The sequence below is a fragment of the Brachycentrus maculatus genome, unplaced genomic scaffold, assembly GCF_059751285.1.
Source record: "Brachycentrus maculatus isolate JH-2025_06_01 unplaced genomic scaffold, ASM5975128v1 h1tg000370l, whole genome shotgun sequence".
Classification (NCBI taxonomy): Eukaryota; Metazoa; Arthropoda; class Insecta; order Trichoptera; family Brachycentridae; genus Brachycentrus; species Brachycentrus maculatus.
This window is the reverse complement of record NW_028281119.1, coordinates 2,816,096-2,838,840: the sequence shown is the minus strand read 5'-3', so window position 1 is coordinate 2,838,840 and position 22,745 is coordinate 2,816,096. Positions and strand designations below refer to the sequence as shown.

Here is a 22,745-nt window from a genome sequence, read left to right as displayed (position 1 = left end):
GTCGTCAACAGTGGAAAAATTGCGTGTTTTTTTCACGGCTACGTTTCGAACGATTAAGGACCTTATCTGAATTACATTTTCTCGAAACATCAAAGGTCTTTTTTTTGGAACAAAATGCTTTTCATAGAATTTCTTACGTTCATATTCATTGAAATTTTTATATGGTGCCTTCGTACAATTTCTGCATTATTATTCTCCCTAAATATGTAGTTTCTTAAGTCTATTCGTTATACTTCTTGTACTGGCTATCATTATACTATGAAGCAGTATCTCTCAACAAACAAATACTGACTTGTAACAGCGGTAAAAGCGTGTGAAATTAATAGTAAATTAATAATTTGGTTAAATGAATTAACATAGCTTGAACATACAAACGAAAAAACATGAGTTATTTTGGATTGCGGCATGCATATTTAATAAACTACAGTTTTACGAATTGATAATACAATAAAATCATAGTAGGATGAAAGGTATAGGGAACAGGATAAGGTCAAGATTTAGGGAGTGGAAGAGGGAAAGGATCCAAAGAAAGGATTATATACTGTTAGGGTCCTTGTTAATTGTCCGTCATCTTACTTCTGCTAGTCTAATTCTCGGGTATGATCACTTACGTATATATGTATCATTTATATATATATATATATATATATATATATATATATATATATATATATATATATATATATATATATATATATATATATATATATATATATATATATATATATATATATATATATATATATATATATATATATATATATATATATATATATATATATATATATATATATATATATATATATATATATATATATATATATATATATATATATATATATATATATATATATATATATATATATATATATATGTATGTATATATACATATATAAATATATATGGATATTATTTCTACTACCAGCTAAAACATTGTTTTTTTTACAAAAAATAATGCGACGAATATTTTGATTACGCTCTCAGTGTATCTCTTTATATTTTAACTTTATTTGATGACTTTTTACCCCTTGAGAGGGGTACAGCCTACCCGATTTTAATGTTGGAGTAATAAATTATTTCCAGGGTCTATTCCACAAAAGTAGTTAATGATTTATTTAAAATGGCTTAAATTTCAGCAATTTTAATATCGGTATTATTTGATATCCTGAGAGAGTTAACGAACTGATTGTGTTTAGGAATAAAAAAAAATTAAATAAAAATTTTACATTTTGATAAATGTCAATTGGCCAACTACAGCTTTCTGAACGAATGAAAACAAAGATGAAGTGTGAAAATTATAAATAAAATCCAAATTAAAACTCGTTTTTGTTAGAAATTTCTTTGAACATACGTGAGGGATAACAGATAACAATTACTTTGAACATTCACGACATACACAGCGATAACTACTCACTAGAAAAATATTATTTTAAACGGATGAGGGTAAGAATCGGGGTATTTTTTTCAAATGAACTTGATTTCATTGCGCCAAATTTTAACCGGATTTGTGAATGTATATTTTTGATATACTCGACAATAAGTTTTTTAATAAATTGATTTTGATTTTAAAAAGTTTCAATGATTTATACAAGTTTCGTGAAAACAAGAAACGTAATTACAGTTTCAATAACTTCCTCTGGTGATTATAGCTTTTAGTTAGATTAATGATTGAAGGTTCTATATTGATTAAAGAATGGCAAGGATAAAGAGGGCATTACAAGGGTTAGAACCGCAAGGGATACCTATTATGTATTCGAATGTATGTACCAATATATTCCTTGTCTCGATTAATCTAAGGATCAGACTTAATTAAATATCTGTACATACTCACATAATAAAATAATAATAGAGATTTATATTTCTTGGTGGAACTTTGTAGGTTTTTTCAGATTAATTTTATTTGACCAACAACCGGGTTTTATCGTAACTGACATCTTAATCGACATCGTAATTGACCAGTCTAATGATGTCGGTTACGACGAAACCCGGTCGCTGGTCAAATAAAATTAATGTGGAAAAAACTACATATTTAGTTTTTATTTTTATTCTATTTACTTCTGAATTTGAATTCTTTTTTGTTAATATGATAAATGTATAAATTTATTATGGTGAATTGTAATAATATTACTCAAACCATGAAAATATTCTCGGAAATCGTTTTGGGTAATTTAATACCGCGATGTAAACCTGTCTGAATTTTTTTTATTAAAAGGATAGGTGGGAGGTTAAAACAGTTATTTTGCTTCATTATTTTTAGGGTAGGTAAATCATTTATGAAATTGAATTTCTTTTTTCTCAAAAGAGAATTGTTTATTTTAAAAATCTTTGAATTTTATAATTTATTTAATGAATTTAAAATAACACGGAAATCACACACAGTTATTACAATTATACAAATAACTTCGATAAAAATATGTTTTAAAGTGATGGTTAAAAGCAGAATTTATAAACCTTATTCGATATATGTATTTATGAAAAAATAAATTTTATTATATATTTTGGAAGTTAAAATGTTTTTGTTGTCTATCCACTAATAACATAACTTAACTTTTAAGATAACTTTACATGTACATATTTACATATCGTGTTGTCAATGATTTTAAACAAATCTATTTTATGAGTTAGACGTGGAAAATAATATGTTTTTACGAAATAATTAGTATTTTAGTATTTTACTTTTACCTCTCCTGTATAACTTTCAAAAGTGTTGCATCATCTATAAGCTTCGACAGAGAAAAAAATCAGCTGGCAATCAATATTTTTGTATCATTAATCTAAAACCTGTAATTACAGACTGAGTAATACCGTAAATTGAATTTATTTATTATCACCTGTAATTATCTTCATTCATTGAGAGTAAGCATTGATACATGCTTGACCATTACGTTGATAATAGCGATATTACGTGTATAGTATTGTTTTGAATATGATATTGATTTAGGGGAATTGAATAGAATATTTATACATTCCTAATACATTTATTAGTTGGTCTAACAGCTAATTCGATCAAAAATAAATATTTATCCTTTATCCTTAATTTCCTGATTTTTCATTATTGAATTCGTATGAAATTATATGATTTCATTCTTCTCGAATCGATTTAAACTGTAACTAGCATATGTCAGTGATAGCTTTTAACTAAGAGGTTAAGATATATGGTATCCTCACCACAAGAGACAAAAAACTCAAATTCTTCTTGTATGCACAGAACGCAGTGCGCACAGACAAACTCTTATTTTTGCATTAATTCTGCATTTAATTCTAGAGATACTACACTCGAAAAATAATTTTGCTTATGTGTGCGCAAAAATATTCAAACAGAATCGTGTGTGATAAAAAGCTAATATATTCAGTAAATTATAGCTTTTGTTGCCAGTATTCACAAAAGTGCATACAATAATCACGTTACAAATAAGAAAGATTCTAAAAATACAACCATTAATGTTTCTTTATAAATATATATAAAAGTAATGTAGTAGGTAATCTTATAAATATGTTTTTTTTATATTAATATGCACGGATTAATCTTAGTAAATATGAATACACAAAGTACAAGTACATATATCGCCTTTATGTTTACGATAAGATAAGTGCCGACTTCTAAGACATCAAGCTTGTGGTAACCTTCCCACTATAAGGGTTTCCCAAGTGAGAAAGGCTGACAATAAGGATTCGACTTGAGTGACATTCAAAGGCTAGCTCCACTATGAGATGTGGTTGAGCTTTAAAGCCTTCGTCAAAGTACTTACTCACCAATGCTGCAGACCGGTTACTTTGCAGAAGAAGCAATAACGTTATATATAATGGTAGGCCATTTCCAATAGTGGTATTATATTGTCACGAATATTTCTTATTATCATCTTAAAAACATAACCAATTTACCAAAACTCGTACATCGAAACCGAGTCAACGTCAAATTCCCAACACATTATACTTTTCAAATGAATATGAACAATTAGGTACGAATCTTTTTTCAAACATCTCCCTGTGCGTTAAGAGTATTTTTTTTTGCTCGAATGTGTATTTCTGTACTGAGTTTTGAATTGTAAGCACGTCTTCAACACTATAATCTACCAATAAATTACATAACTAAGCACTAGAAACTTTAAAAAAAAACTTCTCTCAACAAAAGCAATGAGAATCGCTACTATATTATTCCCTTTTTCATATTCTTTGTGCTTTATATAGAATTCTATTAGCTATAAATTTATAACAATAGTGTCATTCAATTTATATAATAAAAGTAAAAACCAACTCATAAAAAACGGCAAAATTGATTACAAAAATAGCTTCATGGTTTGTTAGTCTCGTTTATATTGTGGGTAAAAGTTTATTTGATTTAACGTTTTATTCGTCACGTATTATTTTAGGCCCAGTATATATATATTTAGGGGTAATTTCTTTTTGCTTTTTATTTATAAATAAAAGGTAATTGAATTCATGAATAAAGATATATTTATATATTGGTATGAATACCGTCTAAGCGCTTATGCGTATGTGGAAGAAATTTATTAAAGGAACAAATATCTTAAATGGAGCTCATTATAAAAACTTACACATTTCGTCCTTTATACTCATCGCAAAAAATGCTGTGAATTACTAAAAAAATATTTTGGTGCTTCATATTGTAAAGTCATAAAATATTTTTACATCTAAAGATAATTGTCGTATCTTAATATTTTTTTTTTGCATGTTGAAATATTTCGGTTTTAACAACATTTCATATCAATCACACTGTAAATAAAGACACGAATAAAACAGTATTTTTTATTTGATTTTATGTTTTTATATTTCTGCTAACGTGAGATGATAAAACATACTACTAAAAAATATTACTAAGTGATTTTTTTATTACTAAAAATAATAAGCAGGACAAAGAGTTACATATTTTTAATGGCATTATGTTGAATGATCACATATTACTAACTCAAAAAAATGCGTGATCATGACTTCCTAACTTACACGTTTAGTAATACATACTCGCATAAAAAATCACAGAAAGTTATTTCAATTTCTTTTTTGTTTGCCCAGCATATCTTTAAATTATTTAGTTATTTTATTCTCAAAATATTCACAAACAATACTTAAATGTCTCCTTTGGTATGGCCTGATAATTTATTTTTTACTGCAAAGTTTTTTTCTTATATTAAAAAAAATCAAACCTTTAATCACAATCGTTTGTCAAAGAAAAATCAATTATAGAAAAAACAGTATCTGCAGAAAAACAACCTTAAGAACTTACCGATTTTTGCGGTATTCTTTGTTTGCAAAATGACATTTATAAAATACCTGGCAAACCATTTGATTTAAATGATGTTTTTATCTTAAAAAAAGAAAGACCGTTTCTTGAAGAGTTTTCCATTCCACAACAAACTCGAGGAAATTAATTAACTAAGTTGGACTGTAGTAACAGCATTCAAGGCACTTGCTTCTTCGCGGCTTAAATGGGAAATTGATTGCGGAATTTTATTAAACGTCTCACAGACCATCTTATTCGTCGCTTTTACCTTCGAGGGATATGTTTTCAATTTATCAAACTTTGTAATTTTAAAAGGAAAGTTATTTTTCGATTGAAGTACAAAAATCGGCGAATTATCAACAACTTTATGATAACCTTTACCCGCGTTCATATTTCCTTTCATAACAAAATAACGTAATTATTCCCTTACGAAATAAATTTATCGTTGCTAGGTAGAAAACTAAAAAGAAAATATGATGTTAATAGATTGCAGTATTCATTGAAAATGAATTTTGGTTTCGTCCTTCATATTCTCATACGTAACGACTATACTTTTTTTAAACAATGAAATGATATTTTACTTCTTCTTCTTCTCATGCCACTCCTATCGGAGGTTGGCGACCATTTTCTTAAACTCCATACGATCCTCGACCAGCCTGACGAGGGTTGCTGAATACGGTATTCCAAACCATTGTCAAAGATTTTTTTACCATGCTCTTTTACGCCCCAAGCTCCGTCTGCCTTCTACCTTTCCCTATGTAGAAAGTTAGCTGTAGAAGGGCATATTTTTCTCCAAGTAATATGTGGTCAAAGTATGTGTCTTTTGGTATTTTAACAGTTACTAATAAATTTTGATATGTTACGAATAAACTGTGTGTATAATAGTAACAGAAAATCAATTTATTTAATTTATGTTTTGAATATTGAAAGCATTAACTTTGTGGATCATATTGATATATTATAATAATAGTAATTCAATCATATTTAATATTGAAATTGGTCACGAACAAATTTAACAATGAGTACTATTTTTTTGAGTACATAGTTGTAAAAGTTTATATGTACAATTCATCAAGGGTTTACTTCCATTCCATATTACACACGACGTTCCCGCTTAGCGCAAATCGTGCAGAAGGAATTCTTTCATTTCACCTAAGGAGATCTTCCTTCCGGAGCCCGTCACGTGATCTCACGTCCCGACTCTGGGCTCGTGCCGCCCTTTTTATTACTACCCTTAAAACAATTCTAGACGCGTCCAATAGCTACCTTCTTGTTTCGATGGAGTTGACTTAAGCACCTCTGAACACCCATTATTTCGAATAATATTGGATCTGAAAGGTTTTGCGTTTTAAAGAAGACTTTTCAAAATGAGTTGGGAATCCCTGTCAAATTACTCGCTTCTCTAGGATGTGTTTACATAAAATTTATTGAATAAATCGTGTTTTATTTTTAAATCTTTGTCCAGATTTTTTTAAAGCCAATTTCTGTACTTTTAACAAAGATGTATCGAATAATTTGTTATTACGTTTATTAAGTATTTCTCAAAACTCTGCATTAACGTATTTAATTTTGCCTTAATCAATTTAGAGAACATGTCTTTAATCCTTGTAACCTTTGTAAAAGGGTAAAATTGTTCTAAATTAAAAATTCATTTTAGTTCGAGGTACTTAATAATACATACGTAATAATACGTAATAATATATCATCGATTATTATTGATTTCGAAAATTTAGTAAAATCAAAATCAAAATATACTAGAATTTCCAAACATTTGTACACTTTTACTAAAAAAATAATAAAAGTGTCATTATTTTTTAAACTCCTGATTTGATTGAACGGAATGAATCCATCGTTATCTCGCTTTGAGGAAGATATTTTCGATGTTTAATCAATAAAAATCACAAATTAGGAATTGCTTATATTTGCTGGAGCATTAATTTATCAATAGGTTAGCGAATTTGATTGGCAACGGATTCGTATCATAAAGATGTTTCAATGCAAATAGAGTTCATTCCATTAATTGATTCGGCAGTCACTTTGTGGTAAAATCTATCCATTTTTAATTAATGTTTTACTTAGTAAATACCACTATTGTGGTATTTACTAGTAGTTTAATGTTTTACTTAGTAAATACCACTATAGTGGTATTTACTAAGTAAAACATTAATTAAAAATAGAGTTCATTCGTTAAACAAAATGTACAAATCCATCCCTCCATGTATGCATTTCCTTTGTGTTTGATTCAACGTGAATTAAATATTAACGTTGAATTAATGTCAGTGACATAATACGAGATAGTATAATTAAATAATAAAAAATTCCTGGGGTTCATAGCAGTGACTATCATTAACCGAATCGAATATGGAGGAGTTTTTTCTCTCCCTCTTCAAATATACTACACTGTGAGCATTGTTTGATTGAGAACTGCAAACAAGGTGACCTACAAATGCTAATGTAATTTAACTTCAACAACACCCGTAGGCAATAATTGCTTTAAATATTCATAGTAATTTATGCAAGTTGTAGTTAGGTCTATTCTAAAATCAGTTTTTTGTTGTTTGAAATTGGGGAATATTATTTTGAATTTAGTAATGGTGAAAAAATATATTACTTTTCTATTCATTTTAAACAAATAAAAATAGTACAGCACTATGGAATTACGATAAGGTAATTTTTCGATTACATCACATTCGGAAACTTTTAGGTATATTTCTGAATTTGATTGCGAATAATGCTATATCTTATACATTGTATTTATAGTACGCAGTAAAGCGTATTTACCCTAATAATGCGTGTTTCAAACAATTATAAACAGTATCATTTAATTCAGTAATCGTTTGTCTTGAAATCATGTTCAGTTATTATCTTTCTTGGAGGAAGGTTTTACCACCTTCTCAACCTTCAACCTTTATTCAGTTTCGGTATTAAGTACCTACACGGATCCGGTTAACTCGGCGACTCGGTGGAATTACAAGACAGGCATCATACATTTATACATCCTAGCAAATCTTATCGACGGTCGTAAACCATGTACCTGTCTAAGGAATCTTCCGTTTGAATCATTTACCAAATCAGAAACTATCGTATCGCGTCACATGTATGAAATCCCCAAATATGTCTAATTTGTACTTCGTAGTATCGGACTATTCATTATTGGACTCTCATAACGTTAAAGGTCAGCTAGATCATAAAACAAATAAAGTGATAAAAAATGACTGCTCTTGCGCAAAATTTCACTGAAATCGGGTTGGGTGGCCTTTTTTCGTTCTTCTTTCCAAATTGATACAAATCTTAGTGTTTTAAGTTAAAATATCATAACTCTTTATAACTCATAGTTCTAAGAGCATTGAAATGGATTCACACACGTTATTACGACCGTTAATCAGAATCATACAGATATTATATATTGAATATTTTCGCTAATAATCGTATACGTATTTGATTTCCAGTAGGTTTTTATGAAAATCATTTATACATAGAGATTTACTGAACATTTTCGCTAATAATTATATATTTGATTTAGATTAGGTATTAACAATTTTAATGAAAATCATTTGGATATAATATTTTTCTCATACCTGTTTTGTTTTTTGCTTCTGTAAAAGCCGGTTTTGTAAGTTGTTCAAAATAACTCAATTTCACAGAAATGCTTAGTACTGACAGTAATATACTGTCAATCTTCTCTAGAGTTGGGAAACCCCTCAGGAAGAAAATACTAGTAGATCTATTTCACTTTCTAAATAAAACCAATTTATGGTATGTGACAAGAGATGCGGTTGTATTAATTACAACCAACTCTGTCAGTGTTATACCAAATATTATTATTTAAAACGTACAAAGTACATTTCTATTTATCTCAATACCAATAGTGGTGATATAAGTAGGCATTAATGTTGAAATTTCTACAATTCGAAAATTCCACTACACCGAATTCGTTCAATTTAAACTTTTGTAGGATAAAATCAAAATTAAGTAAGTTTGTTAAGGTTATGATTTTTTGTGGTTGTAGCCCAAGCTGCTGTCATTTTTATGAATATTCATATCAGTTTTGTAATGTCAGAAATCTGAGCATAGTTTCGTCTCTCTTGGTTTAATCAAGTATTTTTGTATTTAGATTTTGAGCTAACCTAAATATAAGTGCTAATTATCCGATATTTTTTTTAAATACTTTTCAGTATTCCATCCTTGTTGGTTAATTAGATATCCGAATCATCGACGTAATATAATATGGAATTTCGTTAATGAAATCCATTAGCTATCCGAATTGTATTTTATGTATGTTTATTATTATGAACAGAAACGGAAATATGGGTACAGATACAAATTAATTCAAATTTATACTAATTATCCTAATATTTTGCGAAATTGATAGTATCATTATTAAAATTTAAATTGTTGAAAATGTATTCACATAATAGAATAAATCATAATACTGAAAAAAAAATATTAAATATGACCTTTACATTTTATTTAATACAGAGTTCACATTTATGAAAAATAAATTATTTCGTTTTTTGATAGGGTTTGATATTAAAAAAAAAAAACAGAATTTACGATATTAAAAAAAAACATTTAATATTTTTTTAAATACTTCTACTCGGTGGAAGCGCAAAGTGTGTTTTAAGAATTTCTAATAATATTTGAAAAATAATCGGAGATTCAATTTATCGAGCAATGTTAACTGAGCAAGAGTCGAAAATACAAAAATGTTTTCTTGTGACCTTATATACTGCTACCATATGTTTGCCACGGGTTGTCATTTCTTAGTGATATGGCAATTTACGCGCTCCTCGTGAAAAGGTGTTGAAAAGGATCAATAGCGTGCAGAACAGAGCATAAAAACACTTAAACTCTTAAAGCTCGGGCATACAAACGAATACATAACGTTTGAACTATATTTATTAGTTTGATGTTTGTACACAGCGAATTATTTAGTAAAGTTAACTTTAATGCACAGGTAGTGAGGAAAAAAACAGTCTGAATTATGATTTTTCCCTATTATAATATTACTTTCATTATTATTATGTTTTATGACTATTTTTAGTATAAGTTATTTAAGTTGTAATTATCTTGTAACATTTTAATATTCTAAACCCAATATTGAATAAATTTCTTCGATGTATGAATAATGAATAGGAAAATAAATAAATAAATGTGTGTTTATACAAATTCCTTTAAATAAAAACATATAATTAATAAATAAACGTTTGACTGAAACGAAATATGTAACACTACTTTTAAATATATAATATTATTAATTGGTCTAATATTCCGGGCTTGAACATCAGAAATCTGTCAGAAATTGAATGCCTGTTGGAAGGCACGATGGTTCCGGCCGGAAGTAAGAAGCCTGCGGCTGATACAGCCAAGGGGCGGCTATTCTCTTTTAGGTAGTTCGAGATCCATTCAGTGAGGAAAACTTTTCTTTAGTAGAGTTGGATTCAGAATGTCATTACTGAAGAATATTGTTTAAAAATCAACAGAAGAATCACGTTTCCTAAGCTCAAAGGAAGTTTATTAAAAATAATGGTCGCTGTATGCTTAATAAAATCTAGTAAATGAGAGAATTGAACTTGAATTTTTAGTTGCAGTCTTTGAAATAAACAGTGTACATTTATACATGAAGGTATTTAAAGTGATTATAAAATCAAAAATGAAATGACTTGCGTCCATTCCAAAATTTCAATTTGGTTTTCAAACCTTCCCTTTTAAAATAGAGCGTAAATTTTAACAAAATTAAAAAAGTTTTTTATTTTTAATTTTATAGCTGTTTATGGAAATCACAAACCTGTTTTACTGGGGAATTCTAATTATGTAACTGATAGATTGATGTATTTTACAGTTATATTGCTATAATAAGTATCTCTTCTTTTTTCTTTTCTAGTCTACGATTATGGCTGCCATGCAATGTCGCACGAAATAAATCGTAATATAAATAAATAAATGCACTTTAAATATTGCATCATTCTGCCGGAAATCACCGAATGCCTAAAAGTAACATGCATATTTTTTATACAAAACAGTCAAAACAATTCTCTCACACTTTTTCACCACTGGAAAAATAATAAAGTGGGAAAAAAATATAAACTGGATTTATAGTTCTTTTCTGGGTAAACCGCAGGAACTTTCTTTTGTTATAAAATTTGTAGGCAACAATATTTTGAGTGTTCCCAAATCATTGTAAAATAATATCCTGGACGAAATTAAATAAATACTGGATTTAACCCAGAAAAGGCGTTGTTATCACTTTTTTTTTATTAATATCCAACAAATAAGAAGAATTTATTGAAGTAGAATCAATGACTCGTTATGTGCAAGACTTATTACTAGTCATCGTCAGTGTATACACTGAGCAATATTGACCATCGTACCCATTAAAGAACAATTTAAAACTTATCCCGTGTGATTCTCTTCCGAAGTAAGTTTTACTGATTTATAACTTAATATATATTAGTTATACCGAAATATCAGAATTACATATTCGTGTATTGTTTTCGCTTATTTATCGATCAACTAAATGCGTCATTCCAAAGCGTTATTCTAATCATCATAAGCTGTGAATAGAGGTCAAAAGAAGAAAAATCCATTATTAATTAAAAAAAATACAAACCTTCATAGACTTTATAGTTCATTGTTTTCCAAATTTCATGGCAATTACAATATCAATGAGATGGAAATAGTGGTGTTAAAAAAAACATTCATTCTAAAAAATCATTCTTTACCGCTATTTAGCGAACGAAAATTCTCTGAACCACGAATATTTATTCATGGTTCAGAACATTTTCGTTGTTTAATTTAATTTATGTCGATTCCACATATCGAATATAAAATCAATCTTTCGAATTCAAATCAAAACAATATTAATTTTATAAAAATATTTCTACGTATGAAATAAATTTCGACAAAGGAATGAATATTAATGATGTGAATTAACGTAAAATATAATTCAAAATGTAATTAAAATTATTTGGTTTAGAATAATACTTTTATGTGGATCTGAATACCATCACCAAATATGATGTGGAAGGTGTCAAGGGCAAGGCGACGTTATCTTCTATATTATGAAATTTCACGATATCTGTAACGTCAGTGGTATTTCAAACAGAATTGTAGCGGAAGAAGCATTTTACCGATTTCCCGATTTGTTAAGATTTCCGACAATTCGTTATTGTCGTCTTTTGACGCTACAAAGTTTCCGCTTACGCTTCTAAATACTTCCGAATGGAAATGCGGAAGAGCTTTACACTCTACACAATAATATAAAGGATTTATTTTGTAACAGTATTTTAACCTTCCCATTATTTTTGTCTTGCCGAAAATAGAACATTCCCATTGTTAGTATATATGTATTTATTTTCTAGAAAGCCTCATTTATAATGTTTTGTGATTTCTAATTAATTAAAAATTAAACTGTAACTGAGCAACAAATAACTATGGATATATTTTTTTTAAATCTATGTATGTTAAAGTAGTAGTGGTAATTTGTACAAAAAAAACAATACAAAATATGCATGCGATGTACCTCTACTTTCTTATTTTAAAGTTAAGAGTTTGTGTACTCGTATACTTTTATTGGTATATGGTTAATTTACTAGATCAATTAATTTCCTCATAATTGAAAATATATATAAGTTGGAACATAAATTACCTTTTAAATTATATATTTATATATATATATATATATATATATATATATATATATATATATATATATATTTATATATTTATATATTTATATATATATATATATATATATACATATATATATATATATATATATATATATATATATATATATATATATATATATATATATATATAAATGTGAATATATATACATATTACAAATATTGCATGCTTTAGCTAAGAATAGTAGGTATGACATGCCAATATTTCGTACCCTCGGATGGTGTGTGCGGCGGTGGATCCAGGGGCGGGGGCGGGGGCCGGAGCCGCGAGAGCCAGTGCCTTGTAACGCGCCTGCTCGCTGGTCGGCAGCACGATGTCCACCGAGCGCGAGCGCAGTCCCGAGCTCGGCACGGCCAGCAGCCCGCCCTCAGCCGCCTGCAGCTCCTCCGTCTTGCCGCCCGACGGCACCTTGCTGAAGCACGAGTCCACGGAGGCCGCCCGGTCGCGCTTCAGGTCCGGCACCGTGAGGTATATGTCCCTCACCAGCAGGCCGGGCACTCCGGGCACCTCCACCTCCGCCTCCGCGCGCTCCTGCGCCACGCTCTCCGAGCCGGACACGTTTTCCAGGGAGCTGCCGGTGGGCTCCACGAAGAAGGCTTCCTGGCGCGAGATAGAGCGGCGGCGGGCCGTCGGAGGGTGCTCGTCCGGCGGGAGCTCGATGGTTGGCGAGGGCGGGAACACGGGCAGCCCGGGCGACGTGGGGCTGCATAGCGGCGGCCGGCCCTCGAACAGCGGCGACGGGAAGTCGCGGAAGGTGGGCGAGAACGTCACGGTGATGTTAGGCGAAGGCGACGGCGGCGGCGGGGACACGCCGTCGTCCTCGTCCTCTCCTTCGCCGGAGGAGGTGGTCTCGGAGGACAGCGGCTCGGGCGGCTCGAGCGCGCGCTGCCTCCTCCACAGGTCCAGATAGTAACAGTGGACGCAGGGCGGGGGAGTCTTGCCGCCCGAGGAGCGGCGGCGCGGGAAGCGGCGCGGCACGTCCAGGTGCGTGGCGGAGTCATCGCTCCCGGCCGAGTCGAAGCTGCGCGAGCGGCGTCCGTCCAGCTGCGGCACCTTTAGCAGGCTGCCCGCGCGGGGGGCCCCGGGGCCGGGCCGCGGCGCCTGGTGGGTGGCCTGGCGCTGCGCTTCCAGCTGGATCTCGTCGAACGAGGCGGAGCGCACCTGCGGGATACCAAACGGCCTCGCTTCATCATCCACACTTTCGTTGGGATCCATTTCAAAGTTTGATAGAAAGATCGCGTTGGCACGCGCACTCATGCTCGGAAGAATTACGTCTACGTCATGCGAGAGAGGGTCCGAGAGCCTCGTGAGCCGATACCTGTTTGGGGACCTCGAGGCTGCTCTGGGTCTTCATATCTGCCCCGGTGGGGGTCCTAGACCTCCGGAAGGTGGTCTTCAGGCGCCGCATGGCCCCTGCCCCTAGCCGCCCGCCCCGCCCACCAGCATTCTTCCTCCCCTCTTCATTCAATTACACCGCACGCGCCACTGGAATATTTACCCACACTTAAGTAAAATGCTGTTTCATTATGTCTCTTATGTTCCACGTCGAATAGACAAAAGAGCTCATTTCGTACACCCTACCTTATCTTGATAACCTGATCTCATTTATATCCGCGTTCATTAAAAACGTTACTTAACTAAACCTCGCCTAATGTGCTCGACCGAGTCCTTTAATTATTCATAATAATACGTTTTATTTAAGCAGATATGTTATGTGCCTACTTTTACTTCGCCGAAATTTTCAACGGAAAATGTAGAGGAATAAATAAAGTTCATGTACTCGATTCACTGTTTTTGCCAAAATAATGCACTTAAAAATAGCTTCACCTCTTAACTCTTAACGGCCGAAACTTTCCCAGCCTGTTTAATCGAATTACGTGTGAGTATTGATATCGACGGGTACAGTTTCAAGAGGGTAAATCAATCGCTTATTTAAACTGCAAAGTGTTCAATAGGAGCTCGTATTTTCCTTGCAAACACTCTCTTTAAAATATCACCACAAGGCAGTTGCGTCGAGGGAGATCAATTTACGATGACTGGATGGTTCGCAGAACTTCCGTGGATTAGTTAATGGACTCGGGGTCCCAGAGGTGTCGCTTGTAGAAAATACACGGACTATACTTCAGACTTATTGTTGCGTTACTGACTTATTTATAAGGTGGAGAAATGATTCCGATAACATTTTTGAGCCTTATCAAGTCTGGCAACAAGGGGGTGTAAGCCATTTCATTATATTTAGGGAGCGCACGTTTTAAGTAGTTGTAATTAATGGGGAAGGATTTGAATACCGTGTTACAAAGATAAGTCATATTTTCTCTTAATATTTGAAGGGCTGTGCTTTACAAAGCTGGTGTAAAATACTGATTTTTAATTAACAAGAACCATTTCATAGTTTGTTCCTTCAATAAAAAAACTTAAAAAATATTTGATCAAATGAAAGTGAATGATATTCTTCTTTGCGTTTTTATTTATTTATTTAACTCATTAAAAATGGACAACAATTGAAACTATTGACATATAACCTAAACACCAAGTGTAAAACTTTTTTAGAAAGATAAAACATATTGTCATCGTTTATTTCTTATTAAAATTAAATTTCATTGTTTATTCGTAAATACAAACTATTTTAAGAAATATGCATTTTTTATGTAACATTTTAAGTTGTTATAATAAATAATAGATTTTTAGCCCATTGTTTTCCTGTAATATGTTTTACAGAATATTATATTCATTGTTTCATTAACGAACACCAATCGTTTTACATAGAACAATAATGACATTATTCGGATAATTCTTATCAAGTCTTTACAAAACGACGAAACAATTCATTTACATCCCTTTATATAGTGCAAAGGCTTAAAATACGGAGAGACGTTGTTTATATTGTCTGAATTCCAAATTCTCCGAATTGAAACGCTTATGTTTTAATATGGCACTGATAAGTAGGCTTTTATAGAATGAATACTCTAGAATTTTCATAAAGATATAAAACATCATACATTTACAGTTCAATGCGAAATCGATATGTTTATGCAGGGCTTTTTTTCATGTAACGCGATGGAACGACATTTGGGGACCTTTCATAATGGATATTTATTTTTTAATTTCAAAATCAATTAGACGAATCAATGTTTGCGCTTACTTAATTACAATATTTATTTACATAATTCTTCAAAATGATAGAAAAAGTTGCTTGAAAATTTATTTACAAGATATTTTAATAAAGGTACATAATTTGTTTTAGTAAAAAGCTAAACATAAAGCGAGTGAGACCTTTTTTTGTTTAAAAAAACCCTGTGTTAAGGTATCGATACTTTAACTCATTCCCGACACATGATCGACAGTAAATAATCTAAAAAAGGAGGCAAAATTATATTTTATAAATAGAAAATATTGTCTTCGAAACTGTTTTTGTTTCTACTTTTCAATAAATTTACATTGATTTAAAAAAAATTAAATCAATGTAAATTTAAAATTACGTCATTTTATCCATTATTGTAACAGGCCGAAGCTTAGGTGCTCCCAAATATTAAAGGTCGAATCTAGGAGAAACTACATCGGTCAGTCTAAGTTCGAATCTAAAATTGTATCATATTTTGACTTATTTCAATGTAATTTAAGGGCCAAGTCACCAATGCACCCGGTATACCACTAACAGTATTGTTTTGGATACGCCATCGATTAACCTGTTCGTATATAAAACGGTTTTGATATTCGACTAGCGGATTTATTCTCTGCTAGGACTAATTCTCATTTTTTATTTAATTTTTACTTAGTAATTAACATGTGGTATTAATTTAAGCCAAATTACAGAAGATTGTCTTTAAAATGGTTGATGAAAATTTAAAGAAAAATATTACCCCTTTTATTATCTCTATTCAACTTAGGCTGGAATGTGAACCCATTCCACATAAAATAGAATGATAAACGATAAAGATTAAAGCAACATGTTTTAAGGGCTTGCTGAAATATAACGATTTCGTATTTTTATTGCTCATAATTTTCCTCAAGAAATTGGCTCGTGATATATTTTATCAACAAACACATTTTGTAAATTAAACTAACACAATCTTTTGAATGCGTTTAATTTTAATATCAGTAAATGAAAGCAATTTCATTTAATGGTTAAGGTGGTTAATAAATGTCTTTTAGTAACTTTTACAGTTTTTGTTAATTTAGTAGTGTGTAAAATATGTAATTTTAATTTATTTAAGATATATAACCACGTTTGCCATTAGAGCAGGAGCTTTAATTCATTTAGGCAATAGAGCAATAATTTTAAACCTAGTGCATTTAAAAAAATCTCTTGTAAAGCCGTTACGTTAAACAGTTACGAATGCCTCGGCTTACGAACGAAAATTTTAATACAAAATGTCTCGGTTTGCGAAGAGAATTTTAGGGGACGAACAAAATTTTGTATAACGAACAGACAGATATTTATACTCACAAATTTCAGGAAAAGTCATGGTTGAAAAACTGAATAAGCTTTATAATGAAATGTAAAGAATTGTCATTGATAAACTCTAACACCCTTTAGAAACAGATGAATAAAGGAAGCATGTATCTAGTTACTTGACCAACAAAATATCTGCAAAATGAGCGCCGTTTGTCGAAAATATGCCTCCAAAATTACTCCAGCTTTTTCGTTGCGATAAAAATATAATCCATGGTAGTACCACGAAATTAAATTTTACATCATACAATCAAAAAATAAAATTCTGTGAAAAGGTTTTTAATATAACAAAAATATTATCGTTATCAATCTCATCGAAGCTTGTAGACGAGTATATCCTAGTCGTACAGGAAAAAGAGACCAACTAACAAAACGTTAAATGTTCAGGAGGGCCATTTAAGTTACTTTTGCTTGGCAAGAAAATAAATATCAATGCAGTTATTCATTTTTTACATTTAATATTTTAAGTCAATATATTATACTCCCAAGTTTAAAATCCTTTGGGGATTTTTTTAAGCTAGTAAGATATCAAATAGTCAATGATCACGTTTTTGTTAAAAATGCACTTGGTCACTTTCTCCTGTATGACTACGATATGTTCAAAGAAGACGAGTTTCCACTAGGAATTCATTCACATTCACTAGAATAATAACATTATTTTTGTTCGTGAGAAAGTATTTAAATATTTATCTCTTTTGATGTTTTGATTTATTACTTTAAATTATTCAGCATAAGATAAAACTGCTATTGTTTTGTTAAGGAACAGTACACTTTTTAAGAATAAATAAATAAACATATATCTACGTAGATCCATATTGTTAAGAAAGGATCTCCATACCCTCAGAAATTTCATTAAGTAGCGAGATAGTTGTCCTTCCGCTATGTAGTACCTACTCACATACATGAAGCGATAAATCATTATTATTAAATATTTCGTAAAATTATATCTTAAAATAACTTTTTTCATTTCGCGGTACGCGACGTTTTATCTCATATCCAAATTTATGAGCGAAATTTTAGCATTTTAAAAGTTTGTTTTTCTCTGACGATAAAATATTCTAAGATAATAAAAAAAACTGTGTTTTAAATAATTGGTTTGATCAATTTAAATCTAATCGATCAATAATAAATCTGAGAGGTGCCCATTTCAAATATTTCTAATAAAACGATACATTCGTAAAATAATAAATAGTTTTTTGTAGTCTTTTCGTTTACAAAAACGGAATTCCACATTGTCCTTCCAAATATTACTTAATTATGATAAATATCTAGAAAATTTAATTACATATGAACAGTTATAGTATTTTCATGTTTTTTGCTGACACTTAGTAGTACATTTTATAAATAATAGCACATTTAATAAATGAGATACCAACTTTGTTTTTAACCACTTTTATTTTTCATGCTTTTATTCCAACCGATTTCGATACGCACCTTGTTTTCTTCAGAGATGGATACGTACTAAGTAATTGGATATGTGATAACTCACTAGATACGGACTAGTACGTATCAGTTAATAAGATTGTCGAAACCATTTGGAATAAATATATATATATATATATATATTTTTTTTTAAAGTTTGTGTTTTACTTATTTTATAAAGATATTTTGTTTATGCGTTTTACATACTTTGAAATAACATTTTTTTACAGCTCTTCAAATATTTTTGTTTGCTCTTTCTATTGAAATCAAATTAAGATACATACTTTGCGTTTAATTTAATTTAGAAATGAAACAAAAATAAGAATTTCAAATAATAAATATTCCCTTTCTGGATGGTAATTTTCCCCTTTTAATTGAATTGGGGTTTGTATTGAAATTAGTAAGGCGGCACGTTTGAATAATCAATGACGAGTTCATAAGCTGCAAAAATGGTTTCTTGGACTTATTTACATATAAATGAAGTAAGGTGAGCTACGAATATTAATTCCGATAAATAATTCATTAGGGTTCTTTATACTTTACATATATATTTTCAGCCTTTAAATATTTTTCCTGATTACGGGTTGCAGGTACGAAAATTAAAAAAAACTCGTACCATGAGTATAAATACCTGTTTCAAAGTTGGATAATGGTGAGAAATTATTGAGGTTTTATTTTGTTCCTATCTATGCTCTAAACGCATCCTAAACTTGTTCTACCCTTAAATGGACAATCTGCAGAACTTCTTCCATGTCATACATATTACACCCAACTATATCATGATTTTTATACAAAAAAATAATTACATTTCACCGTTCGTAAAATGACGCAATTTTTTACGCACATTTTGTTTTATAATATTAGAGAAATATTTTTGTATTTAATGTTAGAAATATTTCAGTCGATTGATTTATTCGAGTAAGTTTAATTGTCTTTCATTCGTTAATAATTGACAGAACGAGCATCGAACTAAGAAACCGTTACTCGGACCCAGCGACACTCATCGAGGACCACAGCCGGTTTTAAAATTTTGTAGTATTTACTTTTAAATACTTGAAAATAGTTTTAAATATTTTACAGATTAACGATAAAAGACGTTAGTCAAAATAAACTAAAATAAAATAAATTAACTTTGCCGTCTTACGAGAATTTAAATAAAAGTATTATTTCGATACATTCCGAAACAAAAATACTGAAATTTAAAATATTATTTATTAGGAGTAAAAATAAAATAAATATAATCTTAATGTTTTGATGTAATTTAAAATATTATTTACCTCCATAATTTTCATTAAACGTAATTAATTGTAATTTTAGTATCATGAATAACATTGCGCATTTAAATAACAGCCACTACTTATTCCCTCTTAAAAAACCTATTACAGTATACGCCTCCTATAAAACTTAAATTTTAATAAAATAGGTTTTAACTGAAACATATAATATCGTTAATAATTTTGTAAAAATATTTCTTGTGAAAAAATTTTAATATTGGAATATATGACGAAAATTCCTGCTTTATGACAAGTTTTCAAGGAAACGTAATCACCACGGCTTATTTTAATATCATCGATTTATCATGTACCGCGTACTTTTCACGCTATTACTTTTTTTACGTTTTTACGGTGAAAGATTTCAAATATAAAATAAAATCATCACCTTATAAAAAAACGGTAGCAAAAATTGCTACGCCAAATTACCTACTCCAATAAATGAAACTTAGATAATCTTAATTTGGGATGTAATTTAAACCTTTAAAAATTCAAAACTAAGATCTCAAAATTAATTCTCGTTTAAAAAAAAATGAGAATTTTAATCTTGATTATTTTAAAAAAATTGTATTATTATAAACTATTTGCGAATAGTTTAATTTTAGTTGTTGGTTAGTTGTAATAAATATAAAATTTTAAATAAACAACGAATATCTCTCCTGAATTAAATGTTTCGTTATATACGTATCAAAAAAATATACGCATCTTATTCCTAATTACTATATTCTCCCTTTTTACTAAAATACTTTACAGTATTTCTATTGAATAAACAGTGACGAAGTAATATACAGAAATTTCAATTAAATTCATTAACTATTTATTTACAGTGCCAAATATTTTCTTTCAACAGATAGCTTTAATAAAGTGCAGCTTTCTTCACGCCAAGCACGCAAGGACGCTTTAGCTCCCAGACTTCCAGACTTATAGTCTGCAGTCGCAGTATGAAGTGTGAATAGGAGTTCTCTAGAGAGGGTAATCACTTTGTAGTTGTTTTAAGTTCCTCGCTAACCTACTTGGCTTTTATTTTTATAACGGATATTAGCCACGCCACTACAGCTACGGAGGTATGGTTTTTCATTTCATTGTTGTCCTTTGTCAGTCTTAGAATATACGGGCTATTTTGTCCACTTGACGCCGGCTTGCAAATTCTTTCACATAGTACTGTTTCAATATAAGCAAAGACTTATCTATCAACTTTTATATGTATTATACACATATTATTATACCATAATTCGAAGGTTTTCAATATCATAAAACCTTTCTTGAACACATGTATCTTCTGATTAACGAAGTTGAAAAATCATGTTTTATTTCAAGGGATAAAAACAAAACTAATAAATCAAACAAGTAATGATTTTTTATAGTATTTTCGTAGATGTAAAAGTGGCCATTTATTAAAAATAGGAATCAAGATATTGTAGAGTGGGCTCAAACCCAGAGACTCTGATTCAGAATCCGCGATGCTGACCGCGGGACTACAAACCGACGCATACAAGTATGGAATTTGATGTAATCGCTTATTTTTTTATTGGCTGCTGAAAAGCTGTGAATAAATTAATATGGTATATATTTTTATTCAAATATTTTTAAATCCATACTATGTTATACATAATTTTCGTGTATTTATTTTTTTATTTTTTTTATTTTTAGGGTTAATTCGCTAGAATAATGATCTTCATGTAATTTTATAGAAAATATAAACAGCAATAAAATGTATACTAACTTCTAATTAAAATGTTTCATCTGGTATAAATTAACGTATATGTAAAGGCTTAAGTTTTTTAAGATATCACAGCACCATTAGATTTTTATCTTTTACTTTGAAAGAAAAGTTTTAACAAATAGCTAATTACAATAACGGTTCACAAAATAATATACATTTAAATAAATTTTGAGGTACCTACTAAAACATGTTAAATAAATGTATTTTATTTTTTTAGAAATGTGTCAGTTACAGGATTCAATCGGGTCGCGCAGATAGGTTTTATGGTACTTGCGGAATGGGTTTCACCCACATATGGGATATATTTTTACTGTACAAAAGAAAGGGTACGATTAGTTTCCATAGAAAAAAACGAAAAACATCAATTTGGGCGTATCCAACAAACAAAAAAAAAGAACTGTAAATAAAATTTATCTCAGCCACAAAAAAATCATCCCTCCATTTCTCTACAATATTATTTAGATTCACTCTTATATACTTCTAACCCTTTTTCTGTCTATAACATTCGGCCCCAAAAATGTACAACACCACTTAACAAGCCCTAAATGTGACAAGATATTCTCTGTATTAAGAGACACGCTCACACTAAATATAGCATACACCCACTGATTTCCAATAAAGTAAAATGAAATATTTCCAACCAATAATTAAAATGTGATGAAATTCAATTTTATTTTCAACAACCACCAAATAACATTCTATTTTCTACTGAATGGAAAATCCCATAATTAGTTGTTTTTTATTCATGAATGATTTTCGATGTGGGCGATATCTCCCCTGGGGTGTGCTAGAGGGTTGGCGGGTCTGAAGAAAGCCTGAAAAGCACGTGGATAAACATTTGATTGATAAACGATTCTTACAAAAAACGTTTCAAAATTTCACTGAGTTTGAAATTCTGATTTTTTTTAAATCTATTGCTTTGCTGGAAACCGGAAGGGATATTAACGA

At 30.5% G+C, this 22,745-nt stretch overlaps 1 protein-coding gene across 1 annotated transcript in view; it reads right to left on the bottom strand.

Annotated features, from left to right (window-relative positions):
- Positions 1-13,102: 13,102 nt before the first annotated feature.
- The window catches only part of LOC148303405 (eye-specific diacylglycerol kinase-like), a 90,202-nt gene continuing 80,559 nt past the window's right edge, over positions 13,103-22,745 (bottom strand). Inside the window, exons 2-3 of the mRNA XM_088269988.1 lie at positions 14,247-14,413; positions 13,103-14,089 (exon numbers count right to left, since the gene is read on the bottom strand). Of these exons, the coding sequence (XP_088126114.1) occupies positions 13,103-14,089; positions 14,247-14,336 (1,077 nt within the window). The 5' untranslated portion in view covers positions 14,337-14,413. The remainder of the gene's footprint in view (positions 14,090-14,246; positions 14,414-22,745) is intronic.